General features: G+C 33.8%; 1 protein-coding gene across 2 annotated transcripts; it reads left to right on the forward strand.

Moving 5' to 3' along the window:
• Positions 1 to 578: 578 nt before the first annotated feature.
• On the forward strand, positions 579 to 9,522 carry LOC108329111 (uncharacterized). Of its 2 annotated transcripts, none has more exons than XM_017563144.2 (9): positions 579 to 940; positions 1,166 to 1,212; positions 1,348 to 2,613; positions 4,273 to 4,361; positions 7,696 to 7,798; positions 7,874 to 7,978; positions 8,475 to 8,589; positions 8,890 to 9,063; positions 9,172 to 9,522. In XM_017563144.2, exons 1-9 carry the CDS (start codon positions 766 to 768, stop codon positions 9,324 to 9,326), a joined length of 2,229 nt encoding a protein of 742 aa, XP_017418633.1. In that variant the 5' UTR covers positions 579 to 765; the 3' UTR covers positions 9,327 to 9,522. The 2 variants fall into 2 exon arrangements, with proteins under 2 accessions (XP_017418633.1, XP_052728758.1); XM_052872798.1 differs by having other exon boundaries at positions 621 to 931.
• The last annotated feature ends 5,135 nt before the right edge of the window (positions 9,523 to 14,657 follow it).

A 14,657-nucleotide genomic window follows, 5' to 3' on the forward strand; every position in this document is an offset into this window, starting at 1 on the left:
ACTAAATCCTCTTTATTTTTCCTGAAAATAGGAAACGTGAACTCAATACAAAAAATTTAATTTAAAAAGAAAAAGCAATTTCGCTCAATTTCATAAGATTTTTTTGGTCTATTCTTCTTTACTTTTATTAATATACAATGATGAATACATAAATATAAAAAACACAGGGACATATTTTATATGATAAAATATATTAATTAATCTAAAACTAACATTTAAAAATATTAAATTAAAAAATTGATGAAATTTTTTGTCCACACAATTTTTCGAAGATTTCCAAAATTATTATTTTTCTTCATAAATGTTAACTATTAATATGTTAATTTCTTTTCTTAAAGGAGGATTTCAATATATGACATATTCCACACCTCTTCTAATTTTTTTGCATTAAGTCAACTTAATTTCTCCATATTTCTTTTTAACTTTATTTAAAGAAAATTAAAAAGAAAACCACATTGACACTATTTTGATAAAATAACTGAAGTATATTCCGTTAATAATTTATATTATTTAAAATTCAATTTTTTTTTCTTTTCAAAACCATAAACTTATTATTGTAGATAATATTGAAAAAAAACAAGGGAAAAAAAAGAATTGGAATGTTGTGGTGGCGTAAACCCAATATTCGGCAAAGATGCGGCAGCGATGCCCAGGGAGACCAACAAATGAGAAATAAAACGTGTGTTTGATTTAATGTAGTTTGGTAAAGTAGAATAGAAGCTGAACCACCAACGAACACCCCCAAACCCTCCTTCCAGAACTTTCATGTCCATCTTGCCCTCACAAACCCAAGCGTCATCTTCGTCTTCTTCATCAGCGCCATCTCCTAACCCTAATCCCCAACATGGCAGCGGAAGCCCTCTTCCTCAACAACCCTTCCCTTACCTCTCACCCCCACTCCACCATGCGCTCGGATCTCTCCAGATCTCCGGTATCGCAGGTTCCTTCTTCGATCTCTCCCATTCCCTTTAAATTCTACGCTATTTGGTTGACACGAGAAAATAATCATGATTGGTCACTTCTTCTGTGAAATTGTGGTGTTTTTTGTTTTATTTTGTTTAGGAAATTGAATGGTCAAGGGTATGGTTAATTTTTTGTTTTTTTTTTTGCGTTTGATTGATGCTCTGCTTGTTTAACTGATTAAGTTGTTCAATGTTGTTGTTAGGTTCTTCGACTCAAGCTACTGAAGATTCTGGTGGATCTTCCGAAAAGGTATTGTGATTCTGATTATCTAGGATTGCTTTATGGAAGCTTATGGCCTGGTAGAAGTGTAGAACTGTGTTTTTTTTCTTTTTCTATATTTGGGTATCTGTTGGTTACTATTTTGTTCCCTTGTGTGGCTTTTAGGTGACAGAATTAGGGTCTCCAAGTGGAGTGACGGTTTCACCTCAGCAAAACCCTAGAACACGTTCTAGGATTCACGGAGGAAGACGGGCAGGAATGGTTTCTTCTCATAGAAACCAACAAGCTCCTGGGTCCGTGGGTTCTCATGGAAGTACCCCTTTGGCAGGGAGGAAAGCTCAGACTGTGAACGGAAATTACTTGCTGAATTTTCAATATGACCCAATATCCCGTTCTCAACCCCGGGGTCCCCCTCCCTCCCCTGCAGCAAGAAGGCATTGGAAGAGGAAGCCATACAATAAAGATTTGTTTTTGCAGGCAAATTACAAGTTCATGGTGTTAGATTCGGGAAATTATTCTCCTGAGTCGATGGATCCTGATAAAATGTTGCAGTGGGAAGACATTATATGTGTGACATATTTGACCCCCTTCTCAGTTCAGTGTCCAATTTGTTTGGAGTATCCACTGTGTCCGCAGATAACCTCATGTGGACATATTTTCTGTTTCCCATGTATTCTACAGTACTTAATGATGGGTGAAGAGGATCACAAAGGCGATATCTGGAAAAGGTGTCCTCTGTGCTTTGTCATGACATCTGCCAAAGATTTATATACAGTTCACATCACAAATGTCAAACAGTATCAAGTAGGAGAAAATGTTGAGTTCACCTTTTTAACTCGGAAAAAGGACTCATTTACTCTGACAAGTAAAAATAAACAAGAGACAAATATCATATCATTTGGTAATGGACACTTCTGTGATCCCTTTTCAAAGTTTACTCTTACATCAGATGTAGATCTCTCAGTGAGGCATTCAATATCTGATCTAGATGGTTGGCTGGCCAGAGCAGATTCTGGTCTTGTTGATGACCTGGAGAAGCTTCCTTATGTTTGTGCTGCCATGCAGCAACTGGAACAGAGGAAGTGGCATTGGAATGAGCAAAAGTCTCATGACAGTGAAAATTCTAAGCCCATTGATCATGCACATCAGATACAATCCATGGTCGTAAATTCTATGGATACTGATGATGAAAACTGTTCTAATGGGTCAAAAACTTCCTCTACTGATTACAGCGACCAAATTAAGGTTTCAATGCTGGAAAAGTCAACTGCTGGAGCCTGTTCTAACCAAACTTTGAATGTGGAGAAAGAATTAATAGAGCAACAAATGAATTTATGTTCTTCATATGAGGAGAAGAATAGTATTCAAAGGCCAGCGGATGATGGTGTTGTAGAAGAAATGAAGGGAAATGATTCATATAGTTTTTACCAGGTAACTAATGACAGTTAGTTTTAGTTGTGTTCTGTATCATATGTTTCTTGCTTCACAATTTTCTATTTGGATACAACAAACGTGTCTATAAAGTATGAACTGATTTTTCATATTGAAATCATGTGGAACGATTTGATATTATATAGGGTTCATTTGGTAGGAAGGAGAGAAATAGTTGACAAATAGTGTGGATGGAAATGGGGAAGGTGAATGGAAATTGATGAGAAATTAAGTGGAAAAATATAGGTGTTTGGTTTTAAGAGAAAAAAGAGGTAAACATTTTAATGGGAAATAGGCTGGAGATAGAGTGAAAATAACTGGTGCCCTCTAATGTCTTTATTATTATTAATATTTATGTAAGGGATTTTTCTTTTACACTTTGTTCACTTGAATGGATTTGGGGGAGTGATTGAATGAATTTGAGAGGATATGAAGGTAAATTTTTTGTTGTTTATTTGAGTGGATTTGGAGGTAAGTGAGAGTGAATTTGGAGGTAAGTGAGAGTGGATTTGGAAGTAAATTTTTTTAATCAATCAAATCCTATGTTAATTTTCACAAACTTTACTTCCAAATCCACTCTCACTTATCTCTAAATTCACACAAATAAACAACAAAAAGTTTACCTTTAAATCCTCTCAAAGCTATTCAATCATTCTCCTCCAAATCCATTCAAGTGAACAAAGTGTTAGGGTTTTGTTAAGAGCTTCCCGCCCTTTTTTCAGAGCTATTGTCTTCTATAAATGCAGTAGTAAGTTGTATCAAAAGTTAAAGTGAAATAAAAACATTTTAGCTATTCTCAACTCTTTAAGTTGGTATCAAGAAACAGACCACCGATTTAATTAAGAACTTATTAAATAAATGCTTATCATCTAAACATGTATGCATGAGTTGTTAATAATTAACAAGGAAATAAGCTTAATTAATTTTTATAAAACTTCTAATGGCTTTTTATAAGTAATATTAGAGAGTTTATTGAAATAAGCTTAAAGCAACTTGTAGACATATGATGAGCTATTTTCATAAGCTTTGCCAAACACTTACACTCGGGATTGTCATAAGATATTCCCTATAAATATGTTCTTTCTTAGAGGGAAATGGGACAGAATGAATTTATGGGTGAGATTAAAATGAACTCCTTGTGTTGTTATCCAATGAGTTGGTGGGGAACACTGAGAGTTTTCGCCTATTAATCTTTCAACTATAAAGTTCTCAAGGAAATCAAAATGAGTATCTTTTAAAGAAAGCAACCTGTGATAGGATCCCTAGAATCTGGCCAGTGTTTCCTACATAAAGGCTTAGTTATTCATAAAATCCAATTATAAACGGAAAAATGAGTGCTTTTGATTCTATACTTGGTTTGGTAATCACTGCTTTTGATGTTCTTCGTTGTGTCCTAAAGACTTATTTTTTCCATGGTTGTCGGTTATAGTTATTGTGCTGGCTTGGTTAATTTACTTGCAATATGTTGACCAGGGTCTTTAATTTTCCATGATTTCAAATTGTCTACCTAGCTATCCTATATCCCTTTATTTTTTGGACTCTCAGAGTTTCTATGAGGAATTGCTGTTTTTAGTTTCATTGAGCAATTCCCGAATGCTTTATGCCTCAAACCAACTTTAATGATGACATCTGGATGTTACACGGTCTTGTCTATTTCAGGCTGCTGATGGTCAGCATCTAATTCTTCATCCGATGAACATGAAGTGTTTGCTCCACCATTTTGGGAGTTATGATATGCTTCCACACAGGTTTGCGCAAAATCAAATTTTAATTCTCCGATGTGCCTAGAAAATAAGTGGAAAAATGTGCGGTTGGTTCTTAAGATAATATGATATTGGCATAATGTGGAACTTTTATCATTTATAATAGCATTAAATTGAGTCATGTAGTCCCAATTTTGGTTTATGTTTATCTGCACCATATAATAAGAACTTCTAATCTTGTTGATATTATTTACGTAAGGTCTACAGTTCCACAAAAAAATGAATACCACCCAAATTACAACGATTTCACCATTTTTCTATCCATGAGATTTTATTACATGTAGCATTAATATCAAAATAGAGTTGAACCTTAGCTATAGACTATAATGATTTGATAGGGAAATATCTAATCAAATTCATCAAAAGAAAATACACCACATGAAATTCATTATATTCCTTCTCGATTCCTCTCTTCAGAACGTGGTACTAGAGTGGTACCATACCATTCCTAACAAGAAGGGAACTTAAATCTCTATTTCCTGTGTCTTGTGTGAGATCCCACATCAACTAGAAATATAATTAAATTATAATATATAAATGGGGGTGTAAACTTTACTTTACAAAATGATTGTGTGAGGTTGATTTATGCATAAACTCTCTCACTAAGATGGTATCAAAGCCTTTCCTAGTGAAGTGTTGGGTTTATTGTGTCACATGTTGTCAGACTCTAACTTTGTTTCCACTCTTGATATCCTTAGTGTCAACACTCAATTTCTTTGTTGTGAAGACTCAATGTCGTTGGTGTGAGGGGATATGTTGCACATCCTACATTGACTAGAGAAATGACCAAATTTTAGTATTTAAGTGGGGTGCAAACCTAAACCAAATATATAGAGATTAATTGTATATGGAGATTAATTGTCATTTTGTTCAAAAGAAGTTGTTGATCAAAGAAATTTGCATGTAATTTGTCAACTTAAATGATTAACTCATATTTTGACCAAGTCCTTGAGAGGACATCAAATTCAATTTATAGGTTCCAAGCTTGGCTTGGTACATATTGTTATCGACATATATTGAAGACCCAAACATCCTTTATGAAAATATATTAGAAGCCATAATGGGTTATGGCAGAAACATTGCGGATTTAAATAAAATTAAAATATATACATATATGTAGATAATAAAGAGAATACAATATATAGATATAGATAATTTTAAAAATCCAATAGTATAATCGTAATTAAAAAACAATGAAAGAAAATCGATAACTAAAAGTAATATCATGTCTAAGAAATTTAAATAACAATAAAATCAAATTAAAACACCACAAATTTCATCTTTAAAACTTAAAATACAACTAAACATAATGAAGGAGTTGCTGGTTCAAAGTGGGTAGGGTAGGATAGACTTGTTGTTCGCGAGACTACACAACAATAAAGGAGACAACTGGTTCAATGAGGATAGTAAAGTAAGAAAAAGTAAGAAGAAAAGAAAAAGTATTATCCTTTTTACTATCTCAGGCTGGGTCGAGTCACATAGACCTGAGGTTTCTTCTCCTTTGTTTCATGCAAGTGCCACTTCTACTCCTTTATTTTGCTCGACCATCGACTTATCTTGTATTTCCTATTGGACATCTATGTGTAGATCATCATATATTTTTTATTCACCGGTGATGCAAGTTTCCTTCTAATAGAGAATTGAATTCTCTTGGACATTTTTCATATTTTCCAGTTTCAAGTATATGATATCTTATTATCATATCTCTTTTCAACATGGTTTCTCTCTTTTCAACATGGTACCAGGGCTATACCATCCTCTCTTGCATGTTATCACTAATCCTCTAAACAAGATCATTGGGAAGCACCATGAGAAGTTACACTAACAATATGGGTATTCTTAAGGGACTAATCACTGTTGGGCTCCATCAAAGACCAAATTTTCAGTAGATATTGCTTTTGTTGATTATAGTGAAAAACTATATGTAGGATTAATCTTCCTTGTGTTAAATATACGCATAGGGTCTTTATTTATAATAAAAGAAATATGGGCTAAGCCTAAAATAAAAATAAAGAATAATAACAAACTAACAAAAAATAAAAGATAAACATAAGATCTATATCTAAGATATAATATATCTAACACTCTTTTTCAAGCTAGTGCATACAAATCGTATGTACGAAGCTTATTACTAATATAATCTATAAAGACTTAATGAAAATATTTGATTCTACACTCGAGTGACACCAAATTGTTAATGATTTGCGAAGACGACATAAAAGACGAAATACCAACTAAGAAGATTCTTCCTGAGTAACAAATCTGAGAAGTTGCTCCATGTAAATCTCTTTTCCAAATCGTCGTGAGGAATGCATTGTTGACATCTAGTGGATAAAGAGGTCATTGTTGAAGAGCCACCACAATTATAAATAAACTAACAAAAACCATCTTTGCCATGAGAGAAAAAACATATATGGATGGGTCAAACGCAATGGTGTCAACAGATGAGATGTCAAAAGAGACAGCATCGAAAGAAGCCATTGATGAACGGATAAAAAAACCTTAAAAATCCAAGATGCTCCATTCAAGGCACCTGGAAGAGGAAACGGGTGACCTCGATGCTTTGAATAGCTGGCTAAGAGGAGACCGGACGTGTGACCACACACGATGAACCTAAAAGAGGAAAAAGAGCAACCTCGACTCTCTTAAACGTTGCCTAAGAGGAGACGAGACGAGTCCCCACGGACGACGGAAAAAAGAGTAGATCCACAACTTTAAAAGCCGGTGAGAGCAAGTAGGAGCTTTGATGGAAGGCGTTGTTGATGACACGGTGGTCGCCTAGCTGACATGATCAAAATCGTGTGATCGTCGGTCGAAACTGGAACTCCAGTAGTGGCAACATTAGACGATGGCAGTAGACGATGATGTCGGCGATTGCTCTAGATGGCGTTGTCGCCGACAGTGATAGGTGTAATGAGAGAGGCAACACATTTTTTTTTCCTTAAAGTAATCAAGCTCTATAAACCATGTTGAATATAATAGAAGAAATATGGACTAAGTCCGGAATACAAATAAAGTATAATAACAAACTAACTAAAGATAACATATAAACATAAGGTATTTATCTAAAATATAATATATCTAACAGCTTTGATCTTATCCATTTCATCATAAATATCAATCCCTACAATAATAGTAGCGGTAGAAGTTGTCTTTTCAAAATGTATGGGTTTGTTTGAGTATACTAGTTGATGTTTAGGATCTTTGTATGTATTTATGGTTTGATGTGTTGGTCTTCAATGAACGTCTATCTATTTGGAGAAGCAGCACTGAGCAACCAAGCTTTTAATTCTTTTTAACCAAAGTTTGTTCATTGTAGAATAAATGGAAGGATTCTACAATTGGAGACAGTTACTCAGTCTGAGGCCATGAGGAGGCGATATCGATTCCTAAGTCATTTTCCGTTAACCACAACATTTCAGGTACCTATTCAAAGAGTTATATAGTTCCAAGATAATTTCTTGATGATTTATAATAGGTGTTTACTAATTTTACAGCTTTGTGAAGTTGATTTGAGTGAGTTGTTACCTCCTGAAGCACTGGCTCCATTTATGGATGAAATAAAGAAACGTGCAAATCAGAGAAAACAACTTGCAAAAAAGGTATCAATGTAGCCCATCATATTTTATTTATTCCGATTTCCTGAAGTTTTAGAAGACCTCAAATAACCCGACTCACTTTAGGGTCCCTTAACATGGTAGTTATGGAAAGGAAATTCTCTCAGAAAGCTAATATTTTTTCAACCTTTTCCATTCATTATTTATTTCATTTGTAAGTCCTCTTGTCTGATGTGCAAGTAGTGGAGGTAGCGTGTTAAGCAAATCTTCTCAGGGTAGGGTGAGACTAAGCTTTACGATTGTGCAAACATATAGGTTTTTGAATCTAGACACCCTTTTTAGATTACTGTTGAATGTAGCTTCTGTAACTTTTTTTATGGACTAAAACAGTGCCACAAAGCCTTCTAGTTGCAAGTTAATGCTCCCACTGTTGGTATTTTTATTTTTTATTTTATCATCATATGCCTTTTATTCAAATTTCATGTGTTTTTGTTTTCGAAATGTTGAAATGTGTTTTCCCATGCTATATTTTTGGTTTTAGGAACGGCAGGAAAAAATAAGGGCTGAAGCTACAGGTACTACGCTTCCCATATCATTTAGTAGTCAGCTTACATCTCATGATGATCCTCCAGCATTCTCCATGGATGACTTTGAAGGTAATCTGCATTTTGGTTGTTAGAATAAAAGTTCCGCTGCTATTGATTAACAATCCATCCATACAGTAATTTTTATTGAGGTAGTTCCATAATGGGAACGAACAATAACAGGACTTGAACGTATAAATAAAAGATAAGGAAAGAATACACCGGGGCCTTGCCCTCTTCTGTTTTACTTTTCATTTACAGCAGTGTTCTGATATAATATATGCAATTTATGGTTTTGTGCTATGTGCTGTATGTGTATCATACTTGGACAATGTTGTGACATGGATCTATGTAATTGTATGTTTTGTTCAGCTCTAGGAAATTCAACTGTTTCCTCAAGTCCTCCCGTAGCTGGGGAGAGAAAATCGTTCTCGAATGTCACGAGACTTGGGTTTGCTGCTGCTCATGATTCTCCATCCTTGCAAATTCAAGAAACTAGTGGTCTACACAAAAATAATACGACAATTGATTCTTCTGCCCCAACAGGTATTATATGTTTATGCAATTTTATATATTCTGCATGGAAAAAATTTCAAGTGCTATATAACGGAAGAATCAAGTAGTTGAAGTGCCCAAAAATTTGTAATTCTGTAGGTTCGAGAAACGGGGAGACACAGTCATACTCCAATGTTATATCAAGAGCAGAATCAAATATAAGCTCGAATGCACCAAAGACTAATGAGTTGGGGAAGAAAGGTAAAAAGCAAAATCGAGTTCTTCTATCAACAGCTGGAGGTAGACGTTATTGATTACTCGGTCAGATGATTCCCAACCTCCCACCTAAGCCATACTATTTTCCAGATGATTTCATTGTAGAATTGTTAAACCTTCTATGCATTCACTTGTACTTGAGGCTCCTCTAATTCAGCTTTTAGTTGTAGATAGGTATGTGTGAAGAGAATAAATGTTTTCAACCATAAACAAGCCATGACAGTTGCAAGTTTAGTATATTGTTTCTATGGCTCTGCAAAACTGTGCCGTCTTTGCAGATATGTTAATTGAATTCAGACTCTAATGAGCACTCCTAAAAAAAATAGCAATGTTATAAAAGCATGTATGGCTCACCATTAAAATTGGAAGATTATAATAAGAATGGATTTTATACAACTTATTTGGAACGTGCAGGAGTACACCATCTGTGGTCTCAATTGTTCTCAACCAACCATAAAACATTTTGAGAGATTGGCAGCTTCTTCCTGCATCTCTATAATTTCAACCTGTATTTCCATTAACTTTGTATTCCAGAATGTGTAATTTGGAATATAATATTTTTGTATTTAAGATTATATATTTTAAAATATAAAATAAAAAATATTTTGGATTATATAATTTGAAATATGATATTTGTATTTTGAATTGTATATTTCAAAATATAAAAAACTAAATTCTGAATTGTATGTTTTATAATATAAAATAAAACAAATTTTGGATGGCATAATTTATAATGTAAATTATGTTTTAGATTGTGTAATTTAAAATTTAAAAAATTGTGGTTGTTTGTTGAGCTACAAAAGTATAAATAATATATTTTGAATGGTATCATTTAAAATTGAAAATTTATATTTCAGATTTATATAATCTAAAACAAATTTATGAATGCTTGTTGAGGTGCAAAAAATAAGTTGCCTAAGTTTGTGGCAATTTTTTTTTGCAGTCCATCAATTTCTACTTGGATCTTGTAATTTTTTGGAAATTTATTTTTATCTGTTTTATTTGAAATTGCTTTTTTCGGGAGACACTATTGGAATTTGATGTGTTGTTGATAACACTGCGCTTAGTTAGGTTAGACTAAAATTATAAGAGATGTCAGGACATAGTTGGAATGTTGATGGGATACGAAAATTTGGTGGGGAAAAGAGGTAAGGTTCTTGGCCAAAGGTGATAAGAAGCGGAGGGGAAAGGAGGTAAGGTTGTTGGCCAAAGATAATATAAAGTGGAAGGGAATGGTGTTTGGTAATGCTTTAGGAGATGTTGGATCAATTCTACGAGGAAGGAAGATTATTATAGGAGACTATTTGGAATGTTTTAGTCTTGGGTGATATAAGATGATTAATATGATTCAAAAATATCAGTATAACATTACTTAAATTCAAAAATAATTATAAGAGTGAGAAATACCTTTATTTATAAGTTGAAAGTGTCTTTAACTTATAGAAACAAAATCTAAAATCTCAAACTTATTGGAAAACAAGGTAAAAGTACTCTTCATTAATAGGAAGTATATGGCAAAAATCTTTTCCATTAGGAGGAGAACATGTGTACTTATGGGAAATCCTTTCCAATAAGAAAGTGACATATAACCACTAACATATAGGTGAGATACCTACCTCCTTGCTCATCAAGCTAGTTTGAAAATGTTGATCCCCTTGATCAAATAAGCTTGGACATTTATTTGGGTCAATATTAGGCCTTAGCCCTTTGTTGACTTAAGTGGTGAAAAATGTTAATTTACTTAGCTCAAAATACAAGGTTAAAAAATAAATGTTGCGTTACTAGGCCTATTATACAAAGCTCAAAATTATTCTACTCTATTATGGCCTAAGAGAAGAAGAGTTTGATTTCACCTTTCATGTTTAACTTTTCTTGGATTTGTTTGGTCATGCTTCTTGTTATTGGACCCTCGGCTAGGGGTTTGCCATCATTCCTCCTCTTGAAAAGGATTTGACCTCAAATCTAGAGGCTCTTCATCTTCATCTTACTCAAAATCTTCTACAAAAGGGGTTAAATCACACACATTGAATGTGACACACATCATATTCACATGACAACTCTAGCCTATTTGCATTATCATTGATCCTTTGAAACACTCTAAAAGGTTCACCATTACGAGAATTGAGTTTGGACTTCCTTTGTTCTGAAAATCTATCTTTGCTCAAATGGAGCCAAACTTAATATTCTTTTTCAAAAATCACTTTCCTTTTTCCCTTGTTATTGTGTTTAATGTATCTCTCGGTTTGATGTTGTATACGAGACTTCACTTTCTCATGCATTTTCTTCAATACGTTGGACTTAAATACCCCTTCTTTATGAATAAACTTACTAGGATTTGGGAAATGTATGAGGTCTAAAGGAGTGAGAGGATTGAAGTCATACACAACCTTAAAGGGATACATCTTCATGATCTTATGAGTCACCCTATTATATGCAAACTCAATATGGGGAAGGTAGTCATCCCAAGATTTGTGGTTGCCTTTAAGAATAGCTCCTAACATGGTGCTCAAGGACCTATTCAATACCTCGGTTTAACTATCCGGAGATGACTAGAGGTGGGAAATTGAAGCTTGGTTCCTAACCTTGACCAAAAAGTTTCTCAAAAATGGCTAAGGTATTTAATATCTCTATTGAATACAATGGTCTTTGGCATGCCATGTAGCTTTACCACATCTCTAAAGAAGAGTTTAACTATGAAGCTTGCATCATCTACCTTGGTATGGAATGAAATGAGCCATCTTGCTAAATCCCCTTTGTGTTTTGGTAGACCAAGGATAAAATTCATGCTAATGTCTTCCCACGAGGATGAAACAATAGGAAGAAAGGTGTACAAGCCACGAGGCATGGTCTTGGCCTTGGCTTGTAAGCATGCAATGCATTTATGACAATGTTTTTTAGCATCTTTTCTCATGTGTGGCCAATAAAATCTTTCTTGAAGAATGCTTAGAGTTTTTTCAACTCCAAAATGACCTGTTATACCTTCCTTATGTGACTCCTTGATAAGGAGTTTCCTATGGGAATCTTGACGCACACACAAGTTACCCATTTTAAGCAAGTACCCCTTGGACACATAAAAACCCCCTTAGCCCTCTTTTTACAACTTGAAAAGATGGAGGAGAAGAAATCATCGTATTCATACATTTCACCCATATGATCAAATCCAAGAATTTGGGATCCAAGTTTAGAGAAAATTAGGCCTCCTAGAAAGTGCGTTTAGGCACGTAGACGGCTTTGTCTTAACAGCCTAGATTTTCTTAACCTTTCAGAGTAAAGTTGTAAGTGTTTTGATTCTCTTTAAAATTCTAATCAAAGATTGCTTACAAGTCATTCAGACCATAAATCTCACACAAAGGATATGTTTACAATACAATACAATATAAACACTCGCAGATGTTTCTCTATAAAATCTTACAACAATAAGAGATTTGACGCTTAAGCTCGATAATATTTCTTTCTCTTTTCTCTTCTCTTCTCTTTTCTTCAGCACAGATGTATTTTTTTCTTTAAGCTCTTTTCTCTTTTCTTCTCTTTAAGATGAATATGGTGTTGTAAGCTTTACGCACTTTTGCTATCCTTTTAATTTTCTTCGTGAGAGATCTTCTATTTATAGACTTTGTGAATATTTGTCTTTCTTCTTTTCACAACAGTCGTTGTGTAAGTCAACTTTATCAAAATAGACATGCTTTTTCAGTCCTTTGCTTGAAGTAGGTAGTACGGTCTTTTTTGACTTTGCTTCAAGAGAGGAACATTCCATGATTATCTCTTTTGTCTCTCATGTCCACATTTGATATTTGATCTGTAGCATTGTGGATGCGTGTAAAATAACTCATCTTTAAAATTAGAGTAAACTGTGCATGAAACAAATATGACTTTTCTTATCACTTTTGTTGTTTTTGAATGTTGGACATTTTCTATTTTCTAGGACCAAAGTGTTTTCCTATACTTTCTATGTTTAGGGTTTAGGTTCTAGTTTTATTTGTTTGGGGTTTTGCTCTAAGTTTTTATCCTAGGTTGCTTTCTAATCTTTAATCCCATTTTAATGTTATTTGGTTAAACTTCAAAGCATGAGATCGTTTGGTCATATAGACGATTTTGTCTTTAGCACTGAGTATATGAGTAGCAAAGGATGTTGAATTATCATGTGCATCTTGTTCCGATTATCAGATAAGATGACAATGATGGTTAGTAGGTTTGGAAGAGGCTTCATTGGTTTGGAATGTTGAAGGACTGAAGAATCAGGGAGTTGAGAGGGCATGACAGCGAGAGAGGAGTTAGGATTTTGAGACAATGTGTTAAGAAAGTAAGAAGAGAAGCGTGTTAAATAGAGGAAAAAGTTAGTCATGGACGATTGATCAGTCTCGTCCATTTAATGTGGTTAGTATGGAAAGATTCATAAAAGAGATTTTACGTCTGTTGAATACAGAGAAGATGTTGAGAAGAGAGTGTTAGTCAGCAGCGTATGAGAGTGGGAGGAGCAGCGACGTCAAAGGTTTAAAGTTTCGAGGAACAAAGAGAGAAGATAGAGAAGATAGAAAGGGTAATGACTTGATTGATGCGTAGAAGATGTTGGAAGATATGAGAGGGGGTTTGGAAGGTTAAAAATGAAATAGAAATTGCATAACAAAATTAAACAACGAAATTGGAATAGATCTTGAATTCAAATTGCGGAATTCAAAAGAACTAACAATGATTCATGCAAGTCTAAACAAGGAACAATGAAAAATTACAAGGAAGAGAAGAAATGAAAAACCTAACACCATTGGTTAGCCACTTGAACGAAAATTCCCTATGTAGAAACTTAGCCTAAATCTGATTTCAAAGGGTATTTAAAAGGAAAGAAAAAATGCCCTAGGACGAAAATGCCCTTCACTATGGCCAAAATTACAAATTGACCCAAATTATAATAAAATGAAATGTAAATGAAAATTACAACGAAATTCAATAGTGAAAATTATAATACAAATGATGTGGCATATCTCTTTAAGTCCCAAAATGTAATTCCAAAATTGTCTTGAAAAATAATAATAGAAATAATTCAACTCAGATAATTCAAATTAATTAAAATATGAATTATTTGTCAGATTAAGTCCAAATAACAAAATTAAAAGAATAATGGACAATTAAGCACAATTCACTAATCAATTTTGGTATGGAAAACTAAGTGAATAATAGAAAATAACGAATCATCAAGAGGGCATTAGTGGACTTAGAAAAAATTAAATCAATGCTTTAAACATAAACAAAATTTTCTTCCCTTTTTTTTATCATTATAAAAAAAGTTGTGTAAAGAGATACTCCACCTAAAATAATATTCCCCTTAATATAAGCCATAAACAATTAAAGTAATAACGAATTTTATTAAGAGAAAA

This window comes from Vigna angularis, chromosome 2, assembly GCF_016808095.1.
Source record: "Vigna angularis cultivar LongXiaoDou No.4 chromosome 2, ASM1680809v1, whole genome shotgun sequence".
NCBI classification, from domain to species: Eukaryota; Viridiplantae; Streptophyta; class Magnoliopsida; order Fabales; family Fabaceae; genus Vigna; species Vigna angularis.